Source organism: Lipotes vexillifer, unplaced genomic scaffold (genome assembly GCF_000442215.2).
Source record: "Lipotes vexillifer unplaced genomic scaffold, Lipotes_vexillifer_v1.1 scaffold257, whole genome shotgun sequence".
In the NCBI taxonomy this organism is placed as follows: Eukaryota; Metazoa; Chordata; class Mammalia; order Artiodactyla; family Lipotidae; genus Lipotes; species Lipotes vexillifer.
The window spans coordinates 377,795-400,599 of NW_006778935.1; the positions used below are offsets into that span (position 1 = coordinate 377,795).

At 37.4% G+C, this 22,805-nt stretch overlaps 1 protein-coding gene across 3 annotated transcripts in view; it reads right to left on the minus strand.

Moving 5' to 3' along the window:
* PLCB4 (phospholipase C beta 4) overlaps positions 1–22,805 on the minus strand; it is a 159,033-nt gene that overhangs the window by 34,628 nt on the left and 101,600 nt on the right. For all 3 annotated transcript variants that reach the window (XM_007452038.1, XM_007452036.1, XM_007452037.1), the window contains 5 exons: positions 21,722–21,824; positions 19,520–19,684; positions 16,272–16,476; positions 1,591–1,679; positions 701–851 (listed from right to left, as the gene is read on the minus strand). In XM_007452038.1, the coding sequence (XP_007452100.1) occupies positions 701–851; positions 1,591–1,679; positions 16,272–16,476; positions 19,520–19,684; positions 21,722–21,824 (713 nt within the window). The remainder of the gene's footprint in view (positions 1–700; positions 852–1,590; positions 1,680–16,271; positions 16,477–19,519; positions 19,685–21,721; positions 21,825–22,805) is intronic.

Sequence of the window (22,805 nt, forward strand, 5' to 3'; positions counted from 1 at the left end):
CGGTACGCGGGCCTCTCACTGTTGTGGCCTCTCCCGTTGCGGAGCACAGGCTCCGGACGTGCAGGCTCAGCGGCCATGGCTCACGGGCCCAGCCGCTCCACGGCATGTGGGATCTTCCCGGACCGGGGCACGAACCCGCATCTCCTGCATCGGCAGGCGGACTCTCAACCACTGCGCCACCAGGGAAGCCCTCTAATGATCTTTTGTTTCATTCATAGGTAATCACACAGAACTGGCCTTCAGATGCCCGTCAATAATTTTACAAATAAACAGTCACGGATGCTAAATATCTACAGATGGGGGGAAATTATCAATAAAGGAATCCAGGAATGTCAGAACAATCAGGATTCTGTTGGTTCATAAGCTCATTGCCCATGCCTATGGTAGTATCTGGAGGAGAGAGGGGATGAGTTCGCTAAGTTCACTCTGTGAATGTTTTTTCCATAAAGGACACCAAATGTAAACATTTCTAGATCTACAAATATTGTACGCAGTATGACTACAGTGCAGGGGACCTAGCAGACTGACTTCCTGTTAACCACTCAGGGAAATTAAGCTGCTTGTTCAACCCACAAGAAAACCTGCTGCTCTTGAGATTTATGGAACCATGAAAATTGGCAAAATTAACAATTCTAAATATCTGCATCAAAGATTCTAAAATTGCCAGAAGAGACAAGGAGCCCAGACAACTCTTCTTTACCTTTCTTGGCCTCCAGGCCAGCTCCCAGGGCAGCCGTGGTGGTGGGCCTGAGCTCTGAGCTGCTCTGAGGGGTCACACTTGCTTTCGCTGTGTTGGCTTTCCCTTTCTTGTCATTCTTTGACGTGTCACTGGGCACGTCGGCGATGTCACTCTGGAACAGAAATGTTTATACTGACCCAAATGAATGCCACCTGAAGTTCAAATGTCTTGCACATTCTTCCTTTTACTGAATCCAGTCTGTACCATCAACTTTTCCCCTTCTGCATCCTAGCCTCTACTCCTTAAATAGATCTTTGCTTGGCAGGAGTAAACACATGGTTTCCTCAGGCTTGAGACAAATGATGAAGCCTAGGAAAGCAGATGTAGCTCCTTTACAAGCAGGGTATACCTTCTTTTTTTCCAGCTACTGGAGAGATTTCCGTTTCCATTCTAAACTGAGGAGTAAGGGGAGTTTTAAAAACAAAGAAGCAAACACCACAACTGTGCACTGAAATTGAAGGTTGGATGCAAGACTAGTAAAAAATAAACAATAGTAAACACCAATTTCATTAATACACTGAATAAGGTTAGCTGGTATTTCAGTGTCTCACAAAAGCATCCTATATTCTAAATGTTCCTAAAAGCATCATGAATCTTTTCCATTTCATTTCTAATGGGGCCAGAATCCCCGGATGTGAGTGAAGCCACAGTGAGGAAGTGGGTCACATTTTATTAAATATGCTACATTCTCATAGACCTTTGAAACTCTTTTGTTGAATTGATAAGTTCAGTTTCAAAAACTACTTTTGAACTTGTTCTATTAATTTATTACTTTGTCTTGCTCTTGTAATCACTGTTAGACAACCAAACTTCCCCAACTCGGCTGTCTTTAATTGACCATTGCTACTTACAGTTTCAATGCCCATAGCTCTCATTTGGTCTGCTCTCTTTTCCGTAATGGAAAGAAATTTCTTTGGATCTGATAAAGCATCCACAATATCTGGGGGGAAAAAATATCACTGAGCTGTGAATTCTCTGTTTTACTGAAAACATCTATGAAAATTCAGCTAACAAACTGTTTCTAATCTCTGACCCCTGTGATGCCTTCTGTTAAGTACCTTCTCCTAGGACATAAGACAAGGTTAGAAAAGCACAACTTGTTGCTGAAAACATGAAATAAGTAAAGGTAAGAACAAAAGGCCAGATGATTTTCCCTTAGTTTCCCTTTATTTTTTTTCCAAAATGAAAAGGATGGGGAGGCAGGTCAAGCTAAGTGAATTGCCTTGGGGTCTCTCTACTTGTGTGACTTTGAACAAGTTGATCAATATTCCCAGCCTCAGTTTCTTCATAGGAAAATTAGAACTAATACCATCCACCCTGCAGAGACACTATGAGCATTCAATGAAAAAGTACCTGGAGCACAGTAGACGCCACCAGCACTAGCCTTATTTTTAGATACAGAAGGAAAATGCATATTTAAAGCCAATTTTGGTACCATGTAGATAAAGTGAGTGCAAGTTATAGCTGAGAAAACACTGGAGAAATATTTCACGATTTCATCTTTTAGGGAATTCCCTGGCAGTCCAGTGGTTAGGACTTGGTGCTTTCACTGCGGTGGCCCAGGTTCAATCCCTGGTCGGGGAGCTAAGATCCTATGAGCCTCCAGGTGTGGCCGAAAAAAAAAAAAAAAAAAAAACGTCTTTTACATAACACCAGTTGAAGAGTTCCAAGTACTTTCAAATGGAATTTCATACAATTTTGTATAATTTATCAATATTATAGAAGGAATCATTATTCTCATACCCTTAAAGCAGTACATAATTTACAACTCGTAAAAGTTGTATGTTTTTAAATTTACCCCTAGCAGAATCACCTTCCTAATTACATTGATATGATTTTTAAATTTTTCTTAACTTTTTTCTTTTATAATAGAAAATAATATATGCATATGATAAACATTCAAATGTATAAAATGGAAAGTAAACATCTCCTCTCCTGCCCATCCCAGACAAAATTCAACACCTATTTATGATAAAAGCTCTCCAGAAAGTGGGCATAGAGGGAACCTACCTCAACATAAAAAAGGTCATATACAACAAACCCACAGCAAACATCATTCTCAATGGTGAAAAACTGAAAGCATTTCTTCTAAGATCAGGAACAAGACACGGATGTCCACTCTCACCACTATTATTCAACAAAGTTTTGGAAGTCCTAGCCATGGCAATCAGAGAAGAAAAAGAAATAAAAGGAATACAAATTGGAAAAGAAGTAAAACTGTCACTGTTTGCAAATGACATGATACTATACATAGAGAATCCTAAAGATGCCACCAGAAAACTACTAGAGCTAATCAATGAATTTGGTAAAGTTGCAGGATACAAAATTAATGCACAGAAATCTCTTGCATTCCTATACACTAATGATGAAAAATATGAAAGAGAAATTCAAGAAACACTCCCATTTACTACTGCAACAAAAAGAATAAAATACCTAGGAATAAACCTACCTAAGGAGACCAAAGACCTGTATGCAGAAAACTATAAAACACTGATGAAAGAAATTAAAGATGATACAAATAGATGGAGAGATATACCATGTTCTTGGATTGGAAGAATCAACACTGTGAAAATGACTATACTACCCAAAGCAATCTACAGGTTCAATGCAATCCCTATCAAACTACCAATGGCATTTTTCACAGGCTAGAACAAAAAATCTTAAAATTTGTATGGAGACACAAAAGACTCTGAATAGCCAAAGAAGTCTTGAGGGAAAAAAATGGAGCCGGAGGAATCAGACTCCCTGACTTCAGACTATACTACAAAGCCACAGTAATCAAGACAATATGGTACTGGCACAAAAACAGAAATATAGATAATTGGAACAGGATAGAAAGCCCAGAGATAAACCCATGCACCTATTGTCAACTAATCTATGACAAAGGAGGCAAGGATATACAATGGAGAAAAGACAGTCTCTTCAATAAGTGGTACTGGGAAAACTGGACAGCTACATGTAAAAGAATGAAATTAGAACATTTCCTAACACCATACACAAAAATAAACTCAAAATGCATTAGAGACATAAATGTAAGACCCGACACTATAAAACTCTTAGAGGAAAACATAGGAAGAACACTCTTTGACAGAAATCACAGCAAGGTCTTTTTTGATCCACCTCCTAGAGTACTGGAAATAAAAACAAAAATAAACAAATGGGACCTAATGAAACTTAAAAGCTTTTGCACAGCAAAGGAAACCATAAACAAGACAAAAAGACAACCCTAAGAATGGGAGAAAATATTTGCAAACGAATCAATGGACAAAGGATTAATCTACAAAATATATAAACAGTTCATGCACCTCAATATTAAAATAATAAACAACCCAATCCAAAAATGGGCAGAAGACCTAAATAGACATTTCTCCAAAGAAGACATACAGATGGCCAAGAAGCACATGAAAAGCTGCTCAACATCACTAATTATTACAGAAATGCAAATCAAAACTACAATGAGGTATCACCTCACACTGGTTAGAATGGGCATCATGAGAAAATCTACAAACAACAAATGCTGGAGAGGGTGTGGAGGAAAGGGAACCCTCTTTCACTGTTGGTGGGAGTGTAAATTGATACAGCCACTATGGAGAACAGTATGGAGGTTCCTTAAAAAACTAAAAATAGAATTACCTTATGACCCAGCAATCCCACTACTGGGCATATACCCAGAGAAAACCATAATTCAAAAAGACATGTACCCCAATGTTCATTGCAGTACCATTTACAATAGCCAGGTCATGGAAGCAACCTAAATGGCCATCGACAGATGACTGGATAAAGAAGATGTGGTACATATATACAATGGAATATTACTCAGCCATAAAAAGGAGCGAAATTGGGTCATTTGTAGAGATGTGGATGAATCTAGAGACTGTCATACAGAGTGAAGTAAGTCAGAAAGAGAAAAACAATATATCATATATTAACGCATATATGTGAAACCTAGAAAAATGGTACAGACGAACCAGTTTGCAGGGCAGAAATTGAGACGCAGGTGTAGAGAACAAATGTATGGACACCAAGGGGAGAAAGTGGCAGGGGGTGGGGATAGTGGTGTGATGAACTGGGAGATTGGGATTGACATATATACACTAATATGTATAAAATGGATAACTAATAAGAACCTGCTGTATAAAAAATAAAATTAAATTAAAAATAAAGTAACATGATCATCTCAATAGATGCAGAAAAAACTTTTCACAAAATTCAACATCCATTTATGATTATAAACCTTTGACAAACTGGGTATAGAGGGAACATACCTCAACATAATAAAGTCCTTATATGACAAGCCCATAGCCAGCATCATACTCAATAGTGAAAAGCTGAAAACATTTCCTCTCAGATCAGGAACAAGACAAGGATGCCCACTCTTGCCACTTTTATTCAAAACAATATGGGAAGTCCTAGCCACAGCAATCAGACAGGAAAAAGAAATAAAAGGAATCAAAATTGCAAAGGAAGAAGTAAAATTGTCACTGTTTACAGATGACATGATACTATACATAGAAAATTCTAAAGATGCCACCAAAAAACACCAGAACTCATTAATGAATTCAGTAACGTTGCAGGATACAAAGTTAATATACATAAATCTGTTGCTTTTCTGTACACTAACAACAAACAATCAGAAAGAGAAAGCAGGAAAACAATCTATTTACAATCACATCAAAAAGAATTAAATACCTAGAAATAAACCTAAATAAGGAGGTAAAAGACCTATACTTGGAAAAGTAAAGACACTGATGAAAGAAATTGAAGATGACACAAACAGATGGAAAGATATACTGTGTTCCTGATTGGAAGAATTAATATTGGTAAAATTGACCATACTACCCAAGGCAATCTACAGATTCAATGTGATTCTTACCAAATACCAATAACATTCTTCACAGAATTAGAACAAATAATTCTAAAATTCATATGGAGACACAAAAGACCCCGAATAGTCAAAACAATCTTGAAGAATAAAGCTGGAGGTATCACACTCCCTGATTTCAAACTATACTAAAAGTGCCAGTAATCAAAATAGTATGGTACTGGCACCAAAACAGATACATAGATCAATGGAACAGAATAGAGAGCCTAGAAACGAGCCCACACTTATATGGGCAATTAATCTATGACAAAAGAGGCAAGAATATACAATGGGGAAAAGACAGACTCTTCAATAAATGGTATTGGGAAAAATGGACAGCTACATGCAGAAGAATGAAACTAGATTACTTTCTCACATTATGCACAAAAATAAATTCAAAATGGATTAAAGACTTAAATGTAAGACCTGAAACCAAAAAACTTCTAGAAGAAAACATAGGCAGTAAGCTCTTTGACATCAGTCTTAATAATATTTTTTTGGATATGACTCCTCACATAAGGGAAACAAAAGCAAAAATAAACAAATAGGAGTACATCAAACTAAAGACTTTTGCACAGTGACAGAAACCATCAACAAAACAAAAATACTATCTACTGAGTGGGAGAAGATATTTGCAAATGATAAATCTGAAAAGGGATTAATATCTAAAATATACAAAGAACTCATACAACTCAACATCAAAAAAACAATCTGATTTTAAAAAAAAGGGCAAAGGATCTGAATAGACAGTTTTCCAAAGAAGACATACAAATGGCTAACAGACACATGAAAACATGCTCAACATCATGACTCATCAGGGAAATGCAAATCAAAGCCACAGTGACATATCACCTCACACCTGTCAGAGTGGCTATACAAAAGGCACAAACTTCTAGTTATAAGATAAATAAGTACCAGGGACGTATGTACAACAATGATAAACATAATTAACAGTGCTGTATGTTAAATATGAAAGCTGTTAAGAGAATAAACCCTAAGAGTTCTCAACACAAGGAAAACGTTTTTTTCCTATTTCTTTAATTTTGTATCTATATGAGATGATGGATGTTCACTAAACTTACTGTGATAATCATTTCATGATGTATATAAATCAAATCATTATGCTGTACGCCTTAAACTTATATAGCACTGTACGTCAATTATATCTCAATACAACTGGAAGAAAATATATAATATACTTTTTAGATGTATTAGGTTATATATGTACAGCTTTGAAAATTAGTGAGTAGACAATGTTCAATTGAGTTTATGTATAAAGCTACTCCCCACTGCTAGATATTTAGATGGACTTTCAATTTTTCTATAAAAGATGACTTTGCAAGGAATATGTTAGTGCAAAAAATGATTTCTTCATCATTTTAAAATCAGAAATTAGTAGTTCAGATATATAATATAACAACCTATATGCCTGATGGGCATTCCTAACAAACGTTTTTCCTAATAAGCTTTAAAATAGTTATTGAAGAATAATTAATGGAAAAAATGAGTGCCGAGAAAATAAAGCAGAATCAAGAGGGCACATCGAGTTGAATACCGCCTCCAAAAATTCATGTCTGCCCAGAACCTCAGAAGGTGACCTTATTCATAAACAGGGCCTTTGCACATGTAATTAGTTAAGGTCTGAGATGAAACCATTCTGGATTAAGGCTGGCCCTAAATCCCATGACTAGTATGTTTATAAGAAGAGGACAGGACACACAGAGACAAAGAGAAGAAAGGCCAGATGATGATGGAGGCAGATTGCAGTGATACAGCTACAAGCCAAGGAACACTAAGGGCTGCGGGCAGCCACCAGGAGGGTCTGGGAATAGGAAAGGAAGGATTTTCCTAAAAGCCTCCAGAGGGAGCATGGTCCTGCTGACCGCTTGATTTCAAACTTCTAGTTTTCAGAACTGTGAGAGAATAAAAGTTTCTGTTGTTTGAAGTCTACCAGTCTTACTTATTTATATTTTTTTAAAATACCAACTATTTGGGGGTTTAGTGCCATTTCCAAAAGGCTGGTCTCCTGATGAAGGGTTTCCATGTATATTCCTGTTTTTCTCCTCCCTCCTTCCTGTCCGTGTTTTCTCACTTCCATACAGAGTTGAAAGCATCAATTTAGGTATCCCCAAGAACTGCAAAGAAAATGGCGGTTCCTTAGTACAGACTTCCAGATACTTATTGGCTTTTTAGGAGAACTCTGGGTTTTGTTTGTTTGCTTGTTTGTTTAACCACTGTTTTTCAAGGCACGTGGGTACCTCAGTAGTGGGCACCAACCATGGCACCTGTGACACCCTCCCCTCCCTCCGTGTGCTCACTGCTGGCCCAGGTTCCCTTCTGTTCCCCACTCTACTGTTTCTACCTCATCAACAGGTAAAGGCAGCAGAAAAATACACGTTCCCTGTTGGCTTCAAAGTGATGCTAGTAAAGATCAACAAATTCTATAACTATGATTTTGGATTAGCTCTTTTAGCTTCTACCAAATGATTGATCATTTCCCAAACTGCATTTCCAGGAATGCTAGAAGATACAGAAGGTCCAGAGGCCAGAAGATCTTGTGGTTGAATAAGATTGGGAAATCCTCACGTCTCCCCTCTTCTCAAACATTCACAGAGCATCTCAAGGAACTATGCAATAAATACATGTATAAATTCACTTAGCCTAGCAACTTCCAATGTATTTCACCATAATCCATCCTGCCCCCTTCCCACTAGAGCTTTTCTTCTTGGTGTTCTAATATTTTCTGTAGTTCAGAAGAGGTCATAAAAATGGATATCACTGCTATGTGAATCGGTTTTTCAACAAATATTTGATAGAAAGAATGAGACATTTTAGCATCCACGAAGGACAGGACAAAATGGAAAATCTTTAAATTGTATTGGGAAATTCTGAGGTCATACCCCGCAAATGGCATATTAATAAAGGTTGCTCCTCCTCTGGAACCATCTGATGTAAGAAATGGTCAGTTATCTTCGCAAAGATGTTGGAAAGCAACCCTGTGAAGATACTGGGCAAGTGAACAAGAAACACCCCCACCCTATGCTGTATCTTTAATCATAAGGGGGGCAGAAAGGGGAATTGGGCGAATAAACAAAGAACCACGTCGTCTTTGCTGACATAAAATTAGCCTAATTGTAGAAGAGATAATCTATAGCTGCGGAAGCAGTGATAAGCATTGCTCAAGGGACAAGGGACAAGAGGCTCATGAAACACAGCTTGGAGTGACACAACTATTACACTGGTGATCCATGATCTCTGGAAGCATAGCTTTGACTCTCTTATTTGTTCTCCTCACTACCACTCAGTAATGATAAAAGAAATACAAACGATAAAAACCATCAAAGCAACAGTGAGTGGGAAAAAAGAAATACTGACACTCATTTAATTGTCATCATCTTTGGAACCGTCTCCTGTCACCAACAGCAGGGCTAACAGTGGCAAAGTTGCTGTGATAGGTAAATGCCATTGTCAGTGGTACCTGCAACTACAGAAAAAGCAGCAAAGACAACCCAGCACACTGAGTCTCACTGGATTTGACAAAGGAAAATGCACCTTAGCACCCAACCTAGTACTTCTACTGTGTGTGTGTGTGTGTGTGTGTGGAAGTGAACAAGACGACTGTTTTACTCTGTGTTCAGTAGAAAACTAATATTACAAAAAATTAAACTCAGGCTTGATTCATGCCTAGTCATTCTTCTTCTAAATGTTACTTTTTTTTTTTTTTTTTTCACGTTCAAGTTTAGTTTCTGAGAGCTGAGAGACTTCTTCTCTGTTCTTAAGCCTAGAGATACTTTACATCTAGGCAGCTCAGGAACAGAAAGATCTATGAAGAGTTCAGGATCTTCCAGAATCATCTTTGTTTGCTTATCTTTTTGTGTATCTTGGGAGTTGTTATAGTAAAGAGAAGGAAAGGTGGAATTCCCTGCCTCTGTCTCCCGAGGGGGTGAGGAATGAAAACAGGGAACTCACAGAAGTGGAAGAGGGTCAGGCTGGAAAACACTGGTTCTGGACCTATCTCCTGTTCGGGAGGGAATGGGTCAGCTCAGAGTTCAAGGCATCTAAAGAGTACTGCATGCAAGAAAGTAGACGTATTTTGAGCAATTGCAGAAGTACCTAGTTGCCTCATCAGTAGAGATTCATCATCATATGGTGAACTCATAGCACAGAAGCCCAATAAATAAGTGACCAGAAGCTCCTGAAAAAGCCCAAGCCCTCCCTAAGGAACTGCCTTAACTTGGAAAAGCCATTTAAGAACATTTTTCTTATTGCTATAAAATGACACCACCCACCCGACATTACTGAGATTTAAAATACATTTAAAAATCATGTAGAATACAGAGTTGCTGGTGCTTAAAGACAATCATAGTAACATTACTAATACATTAAAATTCTGAAGCTTCTTAGCAAGCCCAGGATTAAGAGGTTTTTCTTAGGATGATGAATTACTTATGACAAAATAAATTACTGTAGCCAATTAAAGGGTAAAGTTAGGGAGAAGAAAATAGAACCAATTGAGTTTTCTTTAACTCATTAGAAATAAATAAAATGAAAGAAAATTAATGGAGGGCTGTTATGGTCAGGTACTATTCCAAGAGCTCAATTGATCTTCACTTATGAGGAGGGTACTACTGTTATTGCTGAGTTGCAATGAGGACACTAAAACAAAATGTTATGCTAAGTCATCCAAGGTTAGACAGCCACGGGACTCTGTCAGTGTTCTTACGTATCTGTTATGTGGCCTCAATGAAATAGCATTCTTCTGGAACAAGAAAAATAGACAGTCTTTGAATCTCCAACCATTACATTCATAGAACTTTATCTAGACATTAAAATGTATATGAGACCACTTTAGAAATTAATAGAGATTTTATGAGTAAATTAAAATTTGATTTAAACAATTACTTAAGAAAAACAGGAACAACCCAATTTAAAACAAAACAAAACAAAACCAAAGGCACTAGAGTTTTCTGCAGGCACAGGAATATGGGACAAAAAAAAAAAAAAAAAAAAAAAAACAGCTCAATCTGACTCATAATTGTAAATACGTGATTTGAAATGAAGAGATACCACTTTGACTACCACAGTCCAGAAGTAATAAGTGGAGTCCTGCCATACTGGACAGTGAACTCTCTGTGATGTTCCTGGACGCTGTCCAATGCAATGAGGAAGCTCCACTAAACCTTCATCCCTACTCTCAGATAGTGGTTACACTATTAACGTTGGGTATGTATCCTTCTAGAATTTTTTTATGCATTTATGTACATGTATAAACAGAGAGTTATCGGGCTTTTTGTAAATAATAATGAGATTGTTTTGCAATTTATTTTTTCACTCAGCAATATATCACTGTCATATTCCTATGTTCAAATACTGAGAGCCAAGTTATTATTACTATTTTTTAGTGCAAATCACACATTTATCATTAACTTTCTTAATGCACAGAAATTCAAAGTTTAATTTGTCATTGAGAATTTACCTGTTTTTTTTTTTTACATCTTTATTGGAGTATAATTGCTTTACAATGGTGTGTTAGTTTCTGCTTTATAACAAAGTGAATCAGTTATACATATACATATGTTCCCATATCTCTTCCCTCTTGCGTCTCCCTCCCTCCCACCCTCCTTATCCCACCCCTCTAGGTGGTCACAAAGCACTGAGCTGATCTCCCTGTTTTTTGCGGCTGCTTCCCACTAGCTATCTATTTTACGTTTGGTAGTGTATATATGTCCATGTTATTATTTTTAATGGCTATTAATGCAGTATTCTATAAAATGGCTGTAATGTATTTAACCAATCCCTAGCGATGGATTAGGTTGTTTCTATTCTTCTTTATACAAATAATGCTGTGTGCCACTAGAGTATAATTTTAAAAATTGTTTGCCTTTAACAATCTGATTAAAGAAATAATTCCTAGGGTAAGTATCTGGTGGATTATAAAAGCTGGGACTTACTTAGCTTGGTCAGGCCTAAGAGGTCTTAATTCTGTAACTGGATCTAAAATTATGATTTTAGACAAACTGACCCACCTAAAAGCCGAGAAGACATAATTTAACAAATTACTTAGTGCCCTGACAATGAGAATATTTTCCTGAAGGTGCCCAAACTGTTCAATAGGAACAGCACACTGTTCTTGCTGACTAACACTAGGTTTTGGGACACATCCTCAAACAGGAACCAGATCTTTTCAGTTTTAATGCCAAACACACTGTATTTCAGCTTCTTCAGAATGAATCAGTAAGTCCAGCACTTTCCTTATCAAGGCCTTGGCCTGGGCTGCTTCCCTATCTGGAGAGAAATCCAGTCTACCTCTCTGCTGTGATGTATTATTCATCTTTCAAGGGCCAGACAGCTACTGAAACCTCCCTACTCTGATTAATCACTCCTTGGTTCAATGCTCCAAATACCATTTGGCTACTGCCCTTGGGGCATTTATAGAACAGGTTACACTTATCTATGTATACATATATGCCTGCTTACGAAAATGTATATGAGTACAAGATTGGAAAATTTTTGAGGTTAAGTGTACATGACTTTTTCAACCTTATATCTCTTACTCAGGCTATTCATAGAGTAAGTACTAAATAATTGTTGAAAATATCTATTCTTTTGAGAAAAAAATATCTTAAATGAATACATGAATGGTATACCATTTTTACTTTTTAAACTAGTAAATGCTAACAAAAGTTATAGCTCATACACTGCTGATGGGTTATTTGTCAACCTGTATCTAAAGCTTTAAATATGTATACACACTTTGATGCAACAAATCCATTTCAAAGAATTCATCTTCAGGAAACAATCACGAATATTTCCAAAGCTTTACATTAAGGGTTTTTTGATGCAATATTGTTTACAAGAAAGAAAAATAGAAATGACTTCAATGTTTCAATAACATGATAAATTACAGCATATATAAAATGGAATCTCATCTAGCCAATAAGAATAATTCATGACATGGAGAAAATACTCTCCATTATGTGAAAAAAAATTAAGTCTCTGAAATATGAATCCAACTGAGTATGCATAGTAAGATCCAATTTTATTAAAATAAAGAGAAGAAATGAGATTGGAAGTAAAGGGACCAATATAGTAACAGAGTTCCCTCTGCGCAGTGGATTTATGAATGACCCTTTAAAAATTTTTTATGTTGTCAGAATCTCTTTCTGATACATATTGTACCTACTTTGCCTTTTACAGAATAAAACCCGCTAAACACATTTGCGGAATGAATAAATAATTCATATTATCTCTCTTTAGCCACATAAAAATCTGATGATGTATATCGACCGCTTTCTTCTTTTTTCCCCAGAAAATGCTGGAGTGCAGTGGTGTAGAATTTCATTTTGAACTTTTTCCTATAGAATCAACAAATATCAGTGTTCTAGGCAACAGGGACTCTGTAGACTTCCTAATGTGCTGGCTCAGTACATAAATGTTCAGATCTGAATGTGGTGGTTAGTTAAGCAGATGAAATACAAACGCATTTTGGAAATCAAGAGGCTGTAAAGAAGATCGGAAATGTGGAAAAAGTTCTCATATTCTTATTTTGTTACTTTCAGGTAAGTCCCTTAAATAAACCCTCATAATGTCTGCTCTCGGTTGCTTCACATATAAAAGAAATGACTGATAATTCTGAATAAACAGTCTTTGAATGTCACATCTGAGGTTAAGATGTCAACTGCAGAATCCCATCAAGGATAACGTAGTACAGAAATTTCTGATGCTTCTGATAGAAATACTACAATGACACTGTTAGGAAAGAACACTTGCAAGATGATTTTTGGAGATTTGAATCGATACTTACATAAATATTGACACGAGTAATAAGCCATATGATAAACACAGACATTTCTTCAGCATACACCTACATATATTCACATCCATTCTGAACAGTTTCACACTTCTGGATCTATGTAACATGCTTGGCACAAAGTAGGAGCTCAACAAACTATACCTTTTCCTTTTCTATTCATTGCTCTCTTTTTTTTTTAACATCTTTATTGGAGTATAATTGCTTTACAATGGTGTGTTAGTTTCTGCTTTATAATAAAGTGAATCAGTTATACATATACATATGTTCCCATATCTCTTCCCTCTTGCATCTCCCTCCCTCTTACCCTGCCTATCCCACCCCTCTAGTTGGTCACAAACCACCAAGCTGATCTCCCTGTGCTATGCGGCTGCTTCCCACTAGCTATCTATTTTACATTTGGTAGTGTATATATGTTCATGCCACTGTCTCACTTTGTCACAGCTTACTCTTCCCCCTCCCCATATCCTCAAGTCCATTCTCTAGTAGGTCTGTGTCTTTATTCCTGTCTTACCCCTAGGTTCTTCATAACACTGTATGACATAAATCACAGCAAGATCCTTTTATAACTACCTCCTAGAGAAATGGAAACAAAAACAAAAATAAACAAATGGGACCTAATGAAACTTAAAAGCTTTTGCACAGCAAAGGCAACCACAGACAAGACCAAAAGACAACCCTCAGAATGGGAGAAAATATTTGCAAATGAAGCAACTGACAAAGGATTAATCTCCAAGATTTACAAGCAGCTCATGCAGCTCAATAACGAAAAAACAAACAACCCCATCCAAAAATGGGCAGAAGACCTAAATAGACATTTCTCCAAAGAAGATATACAGACTGCCAACAAACACATGAAAGAATGCTCAACATCATTAATCATTAGAGAAATGCAAATCAAAACTACAATGAGATATCATCTCACACCAGTCAGAATGGCCATCATCAAAAAATCTAGAAACAATAAATGCTGGAGAGGGTGTGGAGAAAAGGGAACACTCTTGCACTGCTGGTGGGAATGTGAATTGGTTCAGCCACTATGGAGAACAGTATGGAGGTTCCTTAAAAAACTACAAATAGAACTACCATATGACCCAGCAATCCCACTACTAGGCATATACCCTGAGGAAACCAGAATTCAGAAAGAGTCATGTACCAAAATGTTCATTGCAGCTCTATTTACAATAGCCCGGAGATGGAAACAACCTAAGTGCCCGTCGTCGGATGAATGGATAAAGAAGATGTGGCACATATATACAATGGAATATTACTCAGCCATAAAAAGAAACAAAATTGAGTATTTGTAGTGAGGTGGATGGATCTAGAGTCTGTCATACAGAGTGAAGTAAGTCAGAAAGAGAAAAACAAATACCATATGCTAACACATATATAAAGAATCTAAGGAAAAAAAGAAAAAAAGGTCATGAAGATCCTTTTCTATTCAAACAGCCCATTTCCCTGGAGTAAATTAGAGTTTTGTTTGAAAAGGAACACATGTAAAGGCAAAACCTTTTAAGTTTTCCAACATATTTGTTTATACAACTGTCTTTAAAACATATTAGGTATTATGCACTGCCTGCTTCCTAAGTGCAAGTATGTGGAACCTGATTTAATCCATCTGCTGATGCCCTGTGGCCATCACATGCTTCTCAACATCCATGCAGACCTCCCTGGCTCTTTTCTGACCCATTTACCCAGCCCCACAGTACCCAGTCCCAGACGCTTCCATGTGCTCATTATCTGTTACTCTGTGTTGCAGTTTCTAATAGACTTCCTTTTCCACGAAAAAAAAAAGGGAAGGGGGAAGGAATCTTTACTCTTGATTTCTCAACTGAAAAATCCTCGTGGCTGACTTTACTTTTTGAACCTGCAGTCAAGTTGTTAATGTTGAGCATTAGTTGCAGAAAATCTGCCCTCCAGAGAAGTCTGCATTGTTAAAAACACACAACAAAATAACCTGAAGTTCCCCAAACAAGACTGTGATGTGTTCCAGTATAGCACAGAAACTAGATCTTCATCTAGAGCCAGATACATGTGTGTGCATATACGCCTTGTTATGTTATACACTGTAATGGTGAGCACACACTTCACAAGGATGCTATGAGGGAGACAGAAATGGTACCTTTACTCTACAGGCCAGGAAATGAGGTGTTTGAAAGGTGATGTCACTGTCTCATGGTCACTCAGCTAGCAGTGGAGAGTCAGGACTTGAACCCTTGTTAATTTGATGTACTTTGTGTACTGTTCCCTGGTTCAACAGACTCTGAAAATATAGATGATCTTTGTTTCCTTTTAATGTTCTTGGCACAGTGGGGGTTATGAAAATTAATATGTTTGGGTTTAAGCAAAATCCTATGACTTGGTCCAACTTTTGATTCTTCCCATTGATTAGTATAACCAAAGGTGGTCTTTTATGGACTGATGGCTGGATTTTGTGCGAGGATGAACTATCCTGTGATTTGGAAAAAAAAAATCCAGGCCTGTTGATAGTTGAGTTCAATTTAAATCTTTTTAGTGAAACCAATTGACAAGATATCTAAGGTTTTACATCATTCATGTCTTTCCCCACTTTGAGTGATGGTGTAAATATATTTTTCACAAATGTATTTGTGAAAGTTGAAAAACAACATAAAATTACAGTATTTTAAAATAAGAAAGAACCTTAAAGATAATCTAGACTTGCCATTTCATTTCTTACTAGGAGACCTGAGGTTACTAATTATCCCTGATTTCTTCAATACTATAGGGGTTGGCAGCATTGTCAGCAAACAATTGTTGAAATAGCTTATAATCGTGCAATTTAGGGGGAAATACACACACACACACACACACACACACAATATTCTAAAAGTTTAACTAACCTCCAAATCCATCAGGCACATATGTTTTAAGAACAATATTGCAGAAAATTGTTGGCAGTGATAAAGGTTTATTTCCCTCATTTCGAAGAGAAATGTGTCGATAGCCTGCTTGGAGGCCATCCAGTGGCAGAATCCTCTGGCCAATCAGCTTGTTGTTGTCATCATACACTGCAAGTCTCAAGACTGCCAGGTCAGGGAGGATCACCTGCAAACAAGAAATGGTACTTTTCGTTGCTTTTTGGAATGCAGCTCCCAAGAATTACAACTCTAGGAATCTGGAGTATATTCATAATGTTCTGAAAGGCTTTTTTATGGTGAAAATAAGCCAGTGGTCAATCTGCATTCTTAAAGCATACTGTATAAGCTACAATGCCCAAGCCATTGAGAAAGGCAATTGGAACAGGTTGGAATTCACTTCCTGGAAGTCATTTCCTGAAAATTTTAGATGGAATGAATGGATGTGAAAGATGACTACTCCAACACTTGGCATCTTTCCCCGTCCCACCCATGTAATGGATGAGCAAAAGGAGACCCTGAGAAATAAAGTGACTTTCCTTTATATCAGAGATGGTCAGTGACAGCTGGGCCTGGACACTGGGGCTCCTGATTTCTACTTCTGTGATCTGTCTACTACCTGGGGTGCTTCTGACATCAAACTCTGTTTTTAAGAAAATGGAAAGTATCTTTGAAGAAACACCTCATGTATAAAAGACAATCTATATATAAATTTAGATTTCCCCTTTTCCTTGCACACCTCAGTTTTTAACACATTTTGGGATATTAAATAGAGTAAGATGGGGCAGCTAGAAGCATTAACATAGGGAATTCCCTGGCAGTCCAGTGGTTTGCACTCTGTGCTCTCACTGCCAAGGGCCCAGGTTCGATCCCTGGTCAGGGAACTAAGATCCTGCAAGCTGTGCAGCACAACAAACAAAACAAAACAAACAAAAACAGAACAAAACAAAAAACCACCAACAACAAAACAAAAACAACATTAACATATACCCAAGACATCTACTCTTGCCATCCCCAAACCTAATACATGGCCATAACATCTGAGCTCAGATAGCAGAAGCTCTATTCAGATATAAAAGAGCAACATGACAAAAAAAAATCCTATGTTTTTTAATCAAGAATGCCTATTTAGGGCTTCCCTGGTGGCACAGTGGTTGAGAGTCTGCCTGCCGATGCAGGGGACACGGGTTCATGCCCCGGTCCGGGAAGATCCCACATGCCACGGAGCGGCTGGGCCCGTGAACCATGGCTGCTGAGCCTGCGCGTCCGGAGCCTGTGCTCCACAACGGGAGATGCCACAACAGTGAGAGGCCCACGTACCGCAAAAAAAAATAAAAAACAAAATAAAAATAAAAAAATAATAAAAAAAAGAATGGCTATTCATTGGCTATGAGCCGCTAAGATATCTCGTCTGATTTGAGCATTATGTCTAAAGCTAGACAATGAACTGGCTGCTTATTTATGCCTAGAGGTTATAAGTTAATTCCAACTTCATGAAGATGAACAGGAGAAACCAAGATGAAACGCATCCAACTTCAGTCACTATGTTGTTCCCCACGTGGTAAATGGGTGCTTACCTTGTGAGATTAGCGCAATGAAAAAGAACAATACCAGCAAGAAGGAAAATAAAGTTAAAGCACTTGGTATCAATGAAAGGCAATGTATTGTAACTTCTAAAGAACAGGGAAGGATGCAAAATTGGCATCTTGTTTCTGGGGCTAGTAATACTGCATGAAAAACCAAGTTTGATATTTCCCTATGCATCAAAAACAATGCCTGAGGCCAGCTTTCTGAATTTCTAGAAAAGTGTGTAGGGATTATTCATTATGCTCCAAAACACTGACCATACTGACAACAGATCCAGCTATAACAAATGGTAAAACATGGGAAGAAAAAAAAGACACATCACAGCTGTGTATGCAATTCACACTACACTCTGATTGTAGAAGAGAAGGTGAAAATGGGGGGAGGGTGTTGCACGGATAATGGTATTCACATAACAGGGAGCGCCTACATGTCAAAATGGTGTGATTTATTGAACTATATTGATCTTCTGTAATATGCTTTCTGGAAACAGGTTAGCCAATTCTGAGGTTGATAATCCCTATTTTTGTTAGGATAAAAAGCTGATTATCTGTGTTGCATGACATACGTATGTCATGCAACACTTGGAAAACCTGTGCCAGAAGAAGAAGCAAGAAAGCATTTTGGTTGGATAACAGAACAAGTGAGAAAGAAACAGGAATTTTTGAGATAGCACTGCCAATGCACGGATTTTTCAATACATCTTCCATTGATGAAAGAGAAACAACTGGAAAAAGAATGGTTACAAGATTAAGGGCCTCCCCAGTGGTTCAGTGGTTAAGAATCCACCTGCCAATGCAGGGGACACGGTTTCGAGCCCTAGTCCAGGAAGATCCCACATGCCATAGAGCAACTAAGCCCATGCGCCACAACTACGAAGCCTGTGCTCTACAGCCTGTGAGCCACAACTACTGAAGCCTGCATGCCTAGAGTACGTGCTCCACAACAAGAGAAGCCACCACAATGAGAAGCCTGTGCACCATAACAAAGAGTAGCCCCCCACTCGCCGCAAATAGAGAAAGCCTGCACGTAGCAATGAAGACCCAACGCAGCCAAAAATAAATAAATAAAACAAATTAAAAAAAAAATGGTTACAAGATTAAAAATTGCATCATTACAGAGAATGACTGATTGGTCTTAGGATCAAGGTATAATAAGGAGATAAAAAACAAAAAGACAAAAACAGCAAATGACCCACAGGACCTGTGGGTAGCAATGGGGACCGCATTTTCTGGAGGCACAGGACAATACCAACTGACCCATTTAAGGACATTTATTGGCCTCAGTCTAGGTGCAACATCCTACCCATCCTCTTGGCTAAAGGAACAGTGCAAGTCACCAGCTGCCACAAGGGCAGGGAAGAGCTCTCCCACATGTGATGCTGTCCACCTGTAGGGCTCCCTTTGAGTAGACTGCTATCCTGGGGCTTGGGCACTACCATGTGGGAGGTGGGCTCCTCCAAGGAGGAAGGAGAGCCAAGAGGAGGACTGGGAAAAACTGAAACAACAATCACATGATGGCTGCAGAATTCATGCATTAGAAGAACACATTTAGGGTTGAATAACTGTCCCTATATCATGTAGTGTCGCTACACTAAAATGTGGTTCCCAACATAGCAGAGTGAGTCTGACACATTGAAAATACCCTACCTTCCGAAATACAAATGATTCTTCATTGTAAACTGGATTGAGTCCATTGTTCATCACCATGCGTGTTCGGAATTCCTTCCGGATAGTGTCGGTGGGCAACCCATACATATCCACTTCTACATATGTGCCAATTTTTTTATCTGATAAGAACTGACCTGATATGACCTATAGAAATAGGATGAGAGAGAAGTAAAGTCAGTGTAATCATCAGTAGCAAAGAATAATCTGGAAGGAAGAGATTCTCTGTTCATCTTTAGAAATTTTAATTAGTTATGGAAATAATGTATTCATTCCTTATTAAACTAAAACATGGTTGAGCAAGCACTACATGCAAAAAACTATTCTAGGCAGAGGTTCTGCCTCTGAGAACTGCCTAGAAAAAGAAAGAGGGAACTATACATGAATCAGCTATTACAAAAAAATACTGTCCACAGCATCTTCGCCTAAGTGCCCACACCTATGAACTGAAGCAATGGATTCAAATATGCCCTAAAGTCACTTCATAGCTCTGAAATTCTGTCACACCACACTTTTACTGAATTCTTTCAGAAGTCTTGAGACACACGGAAAGAAAAGCAATGCTAAACTGATGTTGATAATCTTCATACAGGACAGTGTTAATTTTTGTAAAGACCAGTATTAAATTTTATCTATTTTAAAGCTATGGAGAGATTATTTTTCATTTATTTTCCAAATGACTACAGCCATTTATTAGGTTTTTTCACATTATCTAATAGCTAATAATTGTGAAACAGTTTTTCGAGGTATAACTGACATAAAATAAACTGTACATCTTTAAAGTGTACAATGAGATCAGTTTTTACACATGAGCACATCTGTAAAACTATCACCACAATTAAGACAATAAATATTTCCAACAACTCCCAAAGTTCCTTTGTGCCCTTTTGTAATTCATCCCTTCTTCCATCTCTGTCTAGAGGAAACAACTGATTTACTTTCTGTTACTATACATTAGTTTGCATTTTCTAGAATTTAGTATAAGTGGAAACATATAGTAGGTATCTTTTCATTAATAAGCTTTTTGTTCATAGCCGTTTTTGCTGTACAGCAAAGTTGAGAAGAAAGTACAGAGTTCTCATATACCCCTGTCCCCGTACCCACCCCTTCCCCCACTATGTGTATCTCGCACCACAGTAGTATACTCGTTACAATCAGTGAACCTACATTGACACTTCATTATCACCCAAAGTCCATAGTTTACATTTAGGGTTTACTCTTGGTGTTGTACATTCTATGGATGTAGAAAAATGTATAATGATATGTATCTACCATTGTAGTATCATACAGAATAGTTTCACTGCCCTAAAATCCCTGTGCTCTGCCTGCTAATCCCTCCCCGCAACTCCTGATCATTTTTAGCATCTCCATAGTTTTGCCTTTTTCTGGAATGTTATATAGTTGGAATCACACAGTGTGTCACTTTTTCAGACTGGCTTCTTTCACTTAGTAATGTACATTTAAATTTCATCCATGTCTTTTCATGACTCAATAGCTCATTTCTTTTTAGAACTAAATAATATTCCACTGTCTGGATGTGCCACTGATTATTTATCCATTCACCTACTAAATGGCACCTTGGTTACTTTCAAAATTTTGTCAATTATGAACAAAGCTGCTAAAAACAACCCTGTTAAGTTTTTGTGTGGACATAAGTTTTCAATTCATTTGGGTAAATAACAAGGAATACAACTTGCTGGATCATATAGTAAGAGTATGTTGAGTTTTGTAAGAAACTGCCAAACTGTTTTCCAAAGTGGTTTTATCATTTTGCATTCCCACCATCAATGGCCAAGAGTTCCCATTGCTCCACAGCCTCTACTAGATACTTTTTGATCTGATGTTTTTCATTAAAAGCAGCTAATAATGTCACTAGTAGAAAAACATGTTTCTCAAGAAAAAAAGAAAGAATTTAAAATCAAAGTTGAGAGCCACACATGGATCTTGCAAATTGACATTAATTTTTTATTTTTTTTGAATTTGGCTGTACCGGGTCTTAGTGGGCATGTGGGTTCTTAGTTGTGGCATGTGGGATCTAGTTCCAGGCATTGGGAGCATGGAGTCTTAACCACTGGACCACCAGGGAAGTCCCAACATTAAATATTTTAGTTGTAATTTCTTAAGACTTTTCCAAGACCACCTGCATATACATTTATACTATTCTGTGAAAAGCAAGCACCTTACCTGCACTGAGCAAGTGGCTGCAATAACCCCATCAACAGGCGTTTCAGAGAAGGGATCAAATGTTCTATCGGGCCGTCTCATGAAATCTGGTTTGAGAAGGTACCTGATGGGACAAAAGTGCAGAAGGAGTTTATTTTGTTAGTTACTTTTATAAAGACTAAGAAAACCACTATTCAAGATACTGAATACTTATTTATCCCCATTTCTAACTTAGGAGCTAGGCTTTTAGGTAGAGGATCTCAAGGACTGAAGAGAATATCCATGCCCTCTGGATAATCCTAATGAGGAGCAGGGAAGAGCAAATGTTCTCTAGATTCCAGCCTCTGGGACATTTATGACTTCCTGACACTACCATCTTCTCTGGAACTCCTTTATGCTCTTACATGCACAAAATAATAATGAAAAACCAACTAAATGAGCTATAGTTATCAAAATATGGGAAATATGTGATATTATTTATTGTTTTAATTAATGTATTAAATTATGGGATATAATGACAAGTTTGATAACTACATAGTTTCAAAGTGCCGATAATCATAAGAATATTTTGAGAGATCTCTAACAAAAGTAATGAGATATCTGTGATTTATATCGGTGTCAGAGTCAGAGGTACCACTAACATTACTGTGGATTGTTGTCTATTTTCATAATCGAATGGAATGTAAAGTTTCAGTTAGAGGTAGGTGAAGATAAAGATGTTATTATTTCTCCAATTCTAGCCAGGCTAATTAGGTAAGAAAATGAAATTAAAAGGCATCCAGACTGGAAAGAAGTATTTAATACTATTTCTATTCTCAGATGATATGACCTTATATATAGAAAATCCTAAAGAATCCACTAAAAACTATTTGAACTAATAAACGAGTTCAGCAAGCTTACAGGGTACAAAATCAATATATAAAAATCAATTTTATTTCTATGCAACAAGCAACGAACAATCCAAAAATGAAATTAAGTAAACAATTCCATTTATAATAGAACCTAAAATAATAAAATACTTAGGAATACATTTAACAAAATAAGTACATATACTTGGAAAACCACAAAAAATTGTTGAAGAAAATTTTAAAAGAACTAAATAAAT